This window comes from Scardinius erythrophthalmus, assembly GCF_964197995.2.
Source record: "Scardinius erythrophthalmus genome assembly, chromosome: 12".
Lineage (NCBI taxonomy): Eukaryota > Metazoa > Chordata > Actinopteri > Cypriniformes > Leuciscidae > Scardinius > Scardinius erythrophthalmus.
This window is the reverse complement of record NC_138232.1, coordinates 22540667-22553873: the sequence shown is the minus strand read 5'-3', so window position 1 is coordinate 22553873 and position 13207 is coordinate 22540667. Positions and strand designations below refer to the sequence as shown.

Genomic DNA, 13207 nt, shown 5'->3' with positions numbered 1-13207 from the left:
GAGTATAGTTAGATAGAAAAGAAACAAATCAACCTATAAAGCAATGATTTACCAATTGTAGATCTTAATTGTAGTTTTACAAATTGTGTGCTTCGGGGTTCTGCACAAGCCAAACATATCCGATTTAAATAAATTGGAACATTAAAAGTTTCTTCAGTTACTATAGAAAGTAAAACTGGTTTTAGGTGATTAGAAGTCAATCTAATTTTTACTATGTGACTTTAGCATACAAAATACATGGTATAAACACATATATCCCCTTATACTAACCCTACCCCTAAACCTACCCATCACAGAAAACTTTTAGCATTTTCTAAAAATAAAAAGTTTTTCAAAGCCAAGTCAAGCCAGGAAGTGTCCTCGTAAACCATGTTTACATTGTAATACCCATGTCATTATACACATTTGTGTCCTCATGTACACACACACACACACACACACACACACACACACACACACACACACACACACACACACACACACACACACACACACACTGTTTAGGCATTAGATCATTCTTGGCTGCAGCTGTTCTTTCCTCTATTTTTTAGCATTTACAGGAACTCCTCTGGCCAAGAGAGCTTCCACATGTGTGATGTGTGCAATTTCTTGTTCTGTCAATGTTTGGTTGTGTACCTGGTTGTGATGTACATGTGTTTTATAAAAGCATTATGACGTAAACTGTGGAAGAATACGGAATATATGTAGGTTATATGTATATATTTTTCGTAACAGTCTTTCCTAAAGCAATGAACTCCATGTGACATGAGCTGCTAGAACATCATAATCAACTCACAACCACAAAGGCAGAGAAAATTTCAGACTGCATATTACATCATACTCAGACATGGTAAGCTGATTGTAGGTTGTACACCTGCTGTAACCTCTACTAAGCCATAAGGTTCCACCTTTAGCCATAGTTCCACCTTTCATAAAAGTGCTCAAAGCCCTCCTCCTTCATTATCCCCAATATAAATAAAACCGACAGAATATCCATCACATTTAATGCTCCTTAAATAAACAACAGCCTTCATTATAACAATTTTAAACTTTAAATGAAGTCTGACATAAACAGCCTCTGGACGTTTTTTATAGTTTCAGCAACAAATGCCATTAAAGTTTTCAGATACTCCACAGCTGCACTGACTTAAATATGACCACTTCCCCTCTCATTCAACACAGTTCTCCTCTACCTCAGGTCCTTTGTGATCCTGAGTTACCACAGTATGTTTATGTCTCAGTATGAAGGCTGTCTGAGGCACAGCTGGACTGAAAGTCTCCAGTCCAGACAGAGTAAGCCTGCGGCTGCCTTGCAGCTTTCTTCCACTCATGGCTCATTTGCATCTTGTTAATTTCTCATGGACAGTAAGTGCCGAAACTCAACGGCTCATTCAGGATGTCAGAGTAAGAGTAAGTTCAGTATCCAGCTGAGATCAAACACAGAACAGAAAAGCTTGGAGCTCAGGCTAAGGGGGATGAAGCACAGAATGTCAAAATCACATGAAGCAGAAGACTGGAATAACTCCTCTCAATAGCAATAATGACAGGCATTTATGTTTCACACAGTGTTTGAACATCCTTTAAAGCAAGAGATGAGGTTAAAGATAATAGGATCCAACCATAGACCAGGGCACCTCGTGACAGACCAAAAAAAATAATGCTAATGAAATAACATATGTGCACCACTGCCTGGTTCAAAAACATTGAATTTGTTTGGAAAGAAGACCATTGACCAGCTGGGTGGTTATCTCAAAGCTTATTTCCTCTATTCTGAAAAAAAAAAAAAAAAAAAAAAAACCACATATGCTCCCTTTATTTTGAGTGTCTTTACAACTAGTAGTAGTTTATACTACAATGCATTTACGGTATACATACATGTTTTTATATTGTACTTATATATATATATATATATTTTTTAATTCCTACATATGATTACATCAGTAATTAATTTCTATAATTACCCCTACCCCTTAACCTAATCATACAATGAAACCAGTCTCTAACCTTACCCGCTGTGTCCCACCTCAATAGTGTTTTGCAATCCAACATAAACACAATAAGTACACTGTACCAAACATTATTTTTTGACGTAAGTACATTGTAGTTAAAGACACCTAATATACTGTACACGGTGACCAAAAACATAAATATTATTGGACTGTACTTACTATGCCCGTCAGAACCAGGGGATTTCCGTCCGACGTGATTTGGCGATGGACACCTTGTCGTAACCGGCGGATGGTGGAGACTGTCATGACCTCTGTTGTCTGTTGTTTTGGTGACACTGATTTCATGCTTTCTTGCTGATCCATCTCCAGGACTCGGTGGCTCGCTCTTTCTGAAGGTGGTCTCTGGGAGTTTAGCACTGGCATGAGGAACAATGGTAGATGCTGCACGTGTGATGGGGGCAATGGTCTCCAGTGTCTTGCTAAAGGTGACTGAGTGCTTCTGGGTCTCGGGCGTCTTACTGTGGCCCAAGACATCTGGTCTCTTCAGCCCAAACCGGGCCGTGCCAGGACTAGGACACAATAACATTTTATCTTTCAGTTTAGCATTACATAATCTGAATTATACAACTGTTAGTTCTGATCTTCTGATCTGATTGGACAAGAGTGCTCATTTTTCATATAACAGCACTAAGGACTGTTCTAAGTAACTCAAATAGTATTTTCTGGTTTCTAAAACTGTTCAATGTGAGTCCAGAACTATTATACAAGTTTGTAATGTCATATGACTTTGTACAAAAATGTATGTCATGAAGGTCTACTCCTAAACCTGAACTTCAGGAGAGCTTAAGCAAATGTTACAAAAATGTACAAAGGAGATTGTACAAATTTGCCACAGTCTTTATTACTTTTATTCATATAAAATATTAAAGTTACATTTTAGACACAATATTTGCAGTTACTTTTTATATTTTTGCTTTATAAAAATATATAAATTTTACAAAATTACATTTGACAAATGTAGTTCTGTACAAAACCAAAACAGGATCAAAACAGTTACATGTCTCAGAGCAACACACAGTAGTGTTGTTTTGTTCATTACTGAAGGTTTTTAATTGGGTAAATAAAACACACAAAAAGAAACTGACTGCTGTATTATGAATATTTGAATCTAAAGAACAGATTTTCTTAGTCTTTGGTGCAGTAAATCCTGAAAACATCTTTGCATTTTTACTCTTCCATGTTCTAACTTTTCAGCATTATTGAAACCAGTCATCAAGTGGCTATAGCCTAGTCTTATTTTATTTTTGTCTGTGAACCACAGAGCTTGCTCATTCAGCTCGCATTCTAACCAAAAGTACTCACAGCAAGACCACACAACTGGAATTGCTAGACAATGCCACACAAGAGAATTTTGGTCTTCTTAATAAAATCTACCCTGGTGAAAAAAAAGTATACTTTATTATATTTGAAATATATTCCCTTTTTCAATAGTACATTGCAAATATATTTTTAAAAAATATACTATCCTTAAATATATTAAAAGTATATTAGCATCATGCTTTTTATCTATTTTTATAATACAACTTTTAACACACTTTAAAATAATAGTACTTTAGTATATTTTCTAAAAATATATTTAAAAGCAAGCATACTTTTAACATATTTCTAACAAGTGCACTATAAGTACATTAGTAATACATATATGCTTAATTACACTTTTAAGAAATATGCTAAAAACAAGCATACTTTTAATATATTTCTAACAAGTGCACTATAAGTACATTGGTAATAAATATATGCTTAATTACACTTTTAAGAAATATGCTAAAAACAAGCATACTTTTAATATATTTCTAACTAGTGCACTATAATTACAGGTAATAAATATATGCTTAATTGCACTTTTAAGAAATATGCTTAAAACAAGCATACTTTTAATATATTTCTAACTAGTGCACTATAAGTACATTGGCAATAAATATATGCTTAATTAAATTTTTAAGAAATATGCTAAAAACAAGCATACTTTCAATATATTTCTAACAAGTGCACTTTAAGTACATAGGTAATAAATATATGCTTAATTACACTTTTAAGAAATATGCTAAAAACAAGCACACTTTTAACATATTTCTAAAAGGTACACTACAAGTCCTTTTAAGTTTTTGTGTATTTAAAGAAAACATACTTATGTTGATCTACTTAAAATAGATTTGAGTATGCAGTGTACAAATGGCTACTTTTGTAATTATGATTTAAGTATTTTTAAGTATAAGTTTATACAATGTTAAAGATAGGCACAATGTACAATAAACACAAATCCATTACAAATTTTACATCAACAATCACACCATTGGAACACACAAGAAAATGTGTTTTCTACTGTACAGAAAGTGGCAGCTACTGGATTGTGATGTCACAAGTGGCCGTTTAACACGCAGCCAAGTAAACACTGGCTATATTGCATGGCCAAAAATGGAAGTTCACTCACTAGGGTAGGTAATCCTGTTCAGAAACACTTCTTTTTATACTGGGTGAAATGGTCCTTCCATCCTGAGAGAAGTCAATACATTATGTGTTCAGAAAAAGGAATGAAAAAAATCAGACATCTGTAGCAGCTGCAGGACAGTAAAAACTCTGACCAATCACTGCCATTCGGTGCGAATCTAAAGAACCAATCAGATGCCTTCATGTCTCGTGCCCGAGCCCCACTGCGTGCGCTACCCTGCGTGCACTCATCACATGTCACCGTTCTCGGAAACATTCAGCTCACTACACCGAGTAAGCAGGAGTTTGCGGCACAATGGAAGAGAAAATGCAGCAAAATCTACCAATGCCAGCTTTGCTGGTAACTGCTCGCCCTGATAAAAAGCCTAAAAAAAGAAAATCGGAGGCAGAAAAGGCTGCAACGAAACAGGCACTGGATAAAGCCAGAGGACAAACTCGTGTCAACATTGCAGCATTTGAATGGTGGAGACAACTGAGGGAGCTGAAAAGTGATGAAAAGCGATGCCGAGGTTGCGTTCTTTCTGCTGAACAGGTAATTATTTTGTTTTGCTCCGGGGGGATTTGTTATTTCCATGATATGTTACGTTAGGCAACGTAGCTACTTTTGTATCTAGTATTAGCCCAATGCTAACATTAGCTTCTCTGTCGGTGTAAGCCAGTTGCGTTACAGGTCTGCTTATCTGACTTTTAGGACATGCCATTTTGAACATTTTGCACAGCCATAGTCGCAAGTGTCTGCATTATAATTGTGATACAATTACGTTAATATAAACGGGACAACTGTGGTGATGTGGCATATGTGTTTTGTTAGCTACGAGAAGAAATGTTTGTTACTGTGTGAAATGGAAACAGAGTTTTGTTGTCATTCTTTGTGTGTCTTTTAGGGCTGAAACGATTAGTCGACATTGTCGACAACGTCGACAATAAAAAATTGTCGACAAATATCTTTGTTGTCGAGTAGTCGTTTGATCCCACGTGACCTAATGTAAGGGCCTGCAATATCGCGATTTGACCGCTACGGCGCTGTAGCGCTAGAGTGTAATGCAGCCGTTACAAATGCTATTGCGGTAGAAGAAAACACAGCGCGAATTATGACGGAGTGCAAACGAATCCGAACTAGCATGGTGTGTGAAAGTTTCACAAAACTTCAAACCAAGAATGCTGTCGTGTGCAATACATGCAAGGCGTAACTTGCTTTTCACGGGAGCACAACATGCATGTTAAAACACTTAAAGAGGAAAAACCCGGCACGAGACGAGCCAGTGAGAGGTATAGGTGAATGTTCTCCAGCTGAAGCTAACGTAAATAACTAGCAGTAAATCTCTTTTTAGAGAATGCAATACTACTAATAATAGCAATAATATTAACAATAATAATATAATTACAGTAATGTGATGATTATTTTTGCATAGAATAAAGCCTGATCGAGCTTAGGAGTCAGGGCTGTTTTTATTATTGTAACTATTAGTTATTACAGTCTTATCACTTGCCTGTATTTTGTTCCATATTCATGAAGACTTACAAAAAGAGATGTTATGAAGAATATCATGTCAGTTATTTTTTTATACTGTAAATTAAAAGGTGAATGAGAATGTCTCTGTCAGCTCAGCTGTCAATTTTTTTAAAATTGTATTCTTATAATAATTGTTTGCAGTTTAAGTGTGTCTGTAATGCAGCTGATAATTTTTTTTTTGTTTATTTTTTTCTATTGAAAGAGAACCGAATATTTAACCAATGCTTTTTGCATTTGTGTGTGATTTGAGTTGGACAGAAATCTGAAAACTTAAAGAGAATGACCTGTTTAGTTGCTCAAAGTTCATTAAACCAACCATTTCAAAAGCTGAAGTGATTTTCTTTTTTCATATTATAGTTAGACTATGTATAACTCAGTGTTTTAACTAATTGAAAAGGCTGAATAATCGTTCCAAACTTACTGATTAGTCGGCAAAATAATCGACGATTAGTCGATTAATCGTTCTAATAATCGTTAGATTAATCGATTATCAAAATAATCGTTTGTTGCAGCCCTAGTGTCTTTGAGATGCAGTAATTATTGTCAGATGTGTAATTGTGATATTCTTCCTAAAGGTAAATCACTGCCAAAGGAGTAGATCACCACAGCAGACGACGCCTCATGCAAAGCCTGACCTGTCAGCCATCCCTGGACGCTCCTTTTCTTATTTATATTTATTTATTATTTATTATATGTAAATACAGATTGTTTATGACAATCAAAAGCAGCGAAAGTACAGCTACTTGTGTAAAAAAAGTATTTCTCTTAGGTCTCTCTTGTTCGTTTTAAAAAATAAATTTAAAAAAAGTGTTATAACACATTCATTGTCATTATTCATTTAGCATGTAAGGAGGTAAGAAAAGTAATAGCTTGTTTATGCTGAAATGGTAAAGGAAAGGCATTTATCGTTTCAAAATATATCTGCTTTCCTGTGACCTGCAGCTGACTCCGACTGTGGATGCGCGTTCATGTTTGTGGGGGCGTAGCTTTGGACGGAGTACTGACGGGAGGGGGTGGAGCTTAGAAGAGGTGCCGCTTTCAAATCTTGCTAGCTCTCCAACATTACCTACTATAGCTTTAAAGTATATTGTACAAAGTATAGCTAAGTAATATTTGTTTATTAATGTGCATTTGTTATTGAAGACAAAGTGTGCTATTTGGATTAAGCCAAAGGTATTACGGAGAATATCATTTTTACTCAAAAATAATAGACTTGTATATTGCTTGTAATGATTTTGTAATGTACTTGTAACACAGATAAAGTACACTTTATTATCACTTATCAAGTATGTAAATAGTCCCTACTAGGGATGTCAACGATTAATCGACGATCGATTAATTGTCGATAATACATTTAATCGATAAAACTTATCGATCATCGATTAAGCAGGTCTTCATGCGCGTGTGCGCTGCTCAACCGCGAAACATGTAAAGCGAGCGCGCCGGAGTTATGTTTGGGACCATTTTACACCTTCATCATGACTATAAGCTTGCGTGTGCATTCGCAGCCTTTTGTTTTGTGCAAATGTAAGTTGTTATACTTTTTATTTTGTGTAGGCCTATCTATATCTGATTTATCTCATATTGGATGCATTTGGTTAAGAATTAACTCTGTAGTAAAGCGTCAGCTTCAGCGCGCGCAGCTCAAACGGCAGTGCACGACTAATAATGACTATTGGGACTGTAATATTACATAACATTATAAAGAGAACAATATTGTAATAAAACATTGTGAATTATTTGGGTTTAGTTGCCGTGTCGCGTTGCTCCAGGAAGCGCGCGTCCACAACATGAGTAGTTCTGAATGATAGCACGTAACGTTAACTTAGTTCAAGTTCACTTGTGCATGAATTTGCGTCATTTTGTGCAGATATGATTTGTAATATTATGTTTATTTTTAATATATCTGATTAATCTCATATAGGATGCGTTTCTTTTAGATAAATAACGTGCTAGCAAAGTGCTCCAGTTGAAACGGTAGCAGATTCATTCAGCGCGTGCAGTTGTTCCAGGAAGAGCGCGTCACACATTCTAAGCGAATATGAGGCGGCGTTGGTGACACGTTGTATTAGTAGTTATATTTGATTATTAAATAATTAATTTAATTATCAATCACATCGAAACATTTTACAATCCTATTAGCCCTTTATTTATATTTAAAACCATTCTCATTGATTTGGTGAGGATTATAGCGTTCTGAGCAGCATTTGCACACCCTGTCATGCTGTTGGCCATAGCCACTGCAGTAGACGCATATCGCAGTATTACGGCTAACGATTAATCGATTAATTGATCGTTAATTTAAATGACGATCGATCATAGGAATTTGTGAAAATTGACATCCCTAGTCCCTACACAGGCATATACTTAAAGTATACTAAGTATACTTGAAGTTGTTCCAATTTAGCACACAAAATTACACTAAATAGACTTAAAGTTATGCTTTACTACAATTTAAATACAACTAAAATATACTTAGTACAAAATTAGTTGTTTCAAAATAGCACACTTAAAGTTAACTAATCCTTAACACACTTGAAGTATACTTATAATTAGTGTGGCTGCAAGTATACTTAGTATATATTTTTAATAAATTTACGGTATATTTCTTGTATGTTTCGAAGACACTTGTAATTAATTTGTAATGTACTTCTAACACAAATAAAGTACACTTTAATACACTAATCAAGTATGTAACTAGTCCCTACACAGGCATATACTTAAAATATACTAAATATACTTAAAGTTGTTCCAATTTAGTACACAAAAGTACACTAAATACATTTAAAGTTATGCTTTACTACAACTTCATTACTACTAAAATATACTTAGTACAAAATTAGTTGTTTCAAAATAGCACACTTTAAGTTAACTAATCATTAACACACTTGAAGTATACTAATAATTAGTCTGGCTTCAAGTATACTTAACATATTTTTTTTTCACCAGGGTAGTAACTGGCAGTTATGTGAAAATTGCAACGATACATGTAGTTTATACCTGGGAGATCCTTCAATAGCTTTGCCGTTGTTGTTGGATGAGATGTCAAAGCCTAGCTCTGTCCTACGCGACACAGGTTCAGGGGTCCGTGCCTTGGGCCTCAAGGTGTCAGGGGGCTTGGTACCATTGGAGCCCAGTTCATAATATCTTCCACTGGTCGGTGACATGGCTGAACGCTGAACATTGGATGGTACTCGGCGTGTGTGAGGTGATGAAGAGTGCGAGGAGGAGTCCACATCCTCCACTTCAAATGAGCGTTTCAGAGCTGGAGGAAAAGGTCAGATTGGAAAACTTTAAGAATGGAATATAGTGTGTTAAATTCCTAGATTTATCTTCTGTAGTCAACACATGTATAGCCAACCATCAAATTCTAGAGAAAGATTTGAGGTTTGAAATACAAATTATGTAATAATACAAAAGAAGCCATTCATTTGTACTCAACCCAACAATCATATTTTATAGTGTTAGAAAAGTAATGGAAGGCTGAGGGTATCCAGAATGTCAGGCAGGTCGGCCAAACCACAGCAAACATTCTGCAGATGGTAAAAGTGACATAGTACCCAGGGTGCACTTATCAGCACTGAAGAGTTATGAAACACCATTTTACTTTAGAATGGATTTTCAGTTGGGTGGAACAGCCAAATTCAGTGCTCTGTCTAAAGATTGGGCCTGAAACAGCAACAACGTGTACAGAAATACACTTTATTTTAGATATCAGTAATTGTAAAAGAAAGCAAATTACTGGATAAATGTATATGAATAAAAATATCAGCAAAAACAACATGCACATTCATTCACAATGCACTGCAGTACCGCCACACCCTATACGTAGAGTGCACAGTTTGCGTAAGGCCCACATCTCTGTTGCTTTGTTGCTCTGTTGCTGTTGGCTGATGGCTGCAAATGATCATTATTGATGGACAACAATGCCCAAGAAAAGACAACAGCAGTATGCCGATAAGAAGTGAAAAAGAAAAAAGCCCAAGATGAATCCTGTGCATCCCTTTCAGGTATGTTCACAAACATGTGAAACTTTATATTTGTGGCTATTGAAGTTAATGGGTGAGATTAAACATGTTTAACTCCGTTAATATTTTGATTACCATCAACTCATTTGTCTGATTTGATACTAATGCAATTTATATCACGTAATTTCAATCATTTTAATGTGCATTGTGTTTTATACCATGGTAAAGATATTTGTAGGGCTGTCATGATTCCTCAATTAAATTCAATAGCTTGTTTTAAAAAATCCTTGATTGCATTTTACCTCTGTCAATTGACCAGCAAAAAAACAGAAGTGGCACATTCCACTGACGAGAATCCATTAACCGCATTATTAGAAAATTTTTCTAAGGCTGCACAATATATTTGAAACAAAAATTTAAACCAACAACAATAGCCGTGTTTCCACTGTTGGGCCAAAAGCGAGCGTGCTAGTGTGTGCCAATTCTGCTTAGGGCACCCATTTGATGTACTGTTTATCCTTGAAATAATTACTGGCAGCTAGTTCACCTTTTCTCAGAAGGTCCCATTTGAATTCCTTGTCTCTGGAGGTATTATTTTGCTTTACAAAACAAAAACGTGCCTGTCCTCATGAATCCACACCTTATACTAAAGACCATCACTTGGGTATAAGAGATTCAAAGATTTTCATAATATTTCAGGCAGACTGAAAGGCAATCGCAGACCAATTGTCAATTGCAGATCAAAATAACTGCAGATCATTTTCATTGTTCTGTTATTAATTTTCTTGCCACACCTGCTAATAGCAAGTGATTTATGAGGATAACTGACCACAGAAGGGAAAAGCACAAAAATGAACATTCTCCTATTTAAAGTTAGTAAAGTTTAAAGACTTACTACAGTTGCAATGAATGTGTTTTATTTGAATCAAGCACATCACATACTTCAGCTAGGAGTGGCGCTGTAACAGTTCTATGTTTAATCATGTTCAAGTTTCTCAAATTTACCAAGTTCCCCAAAACTTGCATTCGCTGCTAGGTAAGTGTTATTTTGTTTTTATTTTATCTTTATTGGATGCTTCTCAAAATCTTTCTCATTTTTTATATATTGTAAAGACACCTTAACCCTCTCAAATTTTCTACTTGTGTTTTACCTCCATGGCCGCAACCGTACAGTATGCACTAAGAACACTCTATTCTCCCAATAAACTAAACATCACTCTGGTCAGATTCATTTTAGACAAGAAAACTTAGACTCAATCATAATCGTCTGCATCACACTGCTAAACCGAGAAACAGATTCATATTAGGTCATATCATATTAGTAAAGTGGCCTGTTGTGTGCTGTTTTGTCATGCTTGTCTGCACCCAGATGTCCTGTTTGGTGCCAGTGCCTGAATGCCAGCATCACTGTTGGAGTGATTAAGATTTTTGGCTGGATCGCCAAAGGACTCCACGCTTAAGATATATGTGGGATTAGTGTAACAAAAGCAGCAATGCTGCTATTCTTTATTTTTTCTTCTTAACGATTTTTTTTTAAGGAGTTATTTTTGTGGCCGACCTTATTGTATATGCATTTGCACTGCTCTTGCTAGATTGCGTTGGTCATCATGGAAATGATCCGCCTGCGTCTGTGTTATTCAATTTGCTCGTCGTCAGTAGATCACCGAATCACACGTAGAACTTTCCATTCAAATCGGTACTTTTTGGAATTGTGCTCTCACTCTAATTTGCCCGGTTTATTAAATCTGGCCCCTAGTCTTAATTCCCTTTTTGGAGGAATCAACTCTTTGAATGGAAAACTATAAAATACTTCACATTTTTATAATGATGGAAAACATAAAGCTAAAACACTTGTGTGACATTTATTTTGACCTTTTACTGTAATGGCATCTGAATAAATGGTTAAACACAAGATTTGCTGAAAGACAGTATAATTTTATCTCACCAACAGCTTGATATTAAACTTAATAGCAGACTGTCATAAACTTTGTCATAAACAATTTAATAATATCTGAACTGCTCATTTAAGTATCTTGTTCACTTCCAGTATATGTTTTATAATCAAATCTGGATATGTGAATATGGTCAAAATAAACCTTACAGTCTAAAAGAGAACACATGCATGTCCAAACCACTCTGCCACTGGATTCAAAAATCCCACCACCCAGTTCTTTATGACTTGGGAGAAAACACAATCTCTGTAAAGTTGGGCCAGATATTCCAGAGACAATCTTTCCCAGAGTGCCAAGAAAATCCCTTATGAGTTTCTCACAGTCAGCACACAAACAGTAATGAATATAGCATGCAACACAACATACACTATGACATATTATGTATGGCAAATGATTTCATTGTAATGTTACTCAGCACAAACTGATAAACTGTTAGTATTTGTTATTTCTTTGTACAATTACTTAATGCTCAGGTGAACAATTTGGAGCTTCTGAGAAAAGCAACATTTGACTAACAGCTTCAGAGGGAATAATGGAACATCAGAAACCTTTCATAAGATTCATCTCCTGATTTGCAAAGTGTCAAGCACATTTTTTTCAAGTCACATAAATATTAGATTGTATTAGACTGTATTTACCTTTTTCCCAGACACAGTCCCAGTCCACTTGTCCCAGATGACTTTCATCATAAAAATGATCTTTATTATAATATATATATATATATATATGTGTGTGTGTGTGTGTGTGTGTGTGTGTGTGTGTGTGTGTGTGTGTGTGTATGTATGTATATATATACTGTATATCTATTTTTATAGTTAAAAAAAATATATATATATATAAGATATAGTTTTTACTGTATTTTGGATCAAATAAATGCAGCCTTGGTTAACAGAGCATATTATTTAAAAAAAAAAAAAAAAAAACATTTTAAAAATCTTACTGATCCCAAACTTTTGAACGGCAGTTTAATATTATTAATGATATATAGGCCTAATCGAATCAAGAGTGAGTAAAAAAAGAGTGAAATAAAAAAAAAAACCTCCAAATGACATTTGGTTATGTGGGTTAAAAAAAGAGACAGCATTAAGATGTGATGAATTGTTAACATTGTTAGTAGACAAATTAAATAAATGAGTGAGAGTGTGAAAAGTGTGTTTTAAGGAAGTTTAGTTTTTAAAAGGCCATGGGTTCAAAAGTACCCTTACCTGAAGTAACACCCATTTACACAATTATATTCACATTTGACTATTACCTGAATTTCTTGAGGTTAGCTTTCAAATAAAACTTGTAAAAAAAAAAATTGATGCACAACCCACT

At 35.2% G+C, this 13207-nt stretch overlaps 1 protein-coding gene across 1 annotated transcript in view; it reads right to left on the bottom strand.

The window, feature by feature from the left end:
- septin9b (septin 9b) overlaps positions 1 to 13207 on the bottom strand; it is a 107229-nt gene that overhangs the window by 71829 nt on the left and 22193 nt on the right. Inside the window, exons 2-3 of the mRNA XM_081380650.1 lie at positions 8971 to 9235; positions 2169 to 2518 (exon numbers count right to left, since the gene is read on the bottom strand). Of these exons, the coding sequence (XP_081236776.1) occupies positions 2169 to 2518; positions 8971 to 9235 (615 nt within the window). The remainder of the gene's footprint in view (positions 1 to 2168; positions 2519 to 8970; positions 9236 to 13207) is intronic.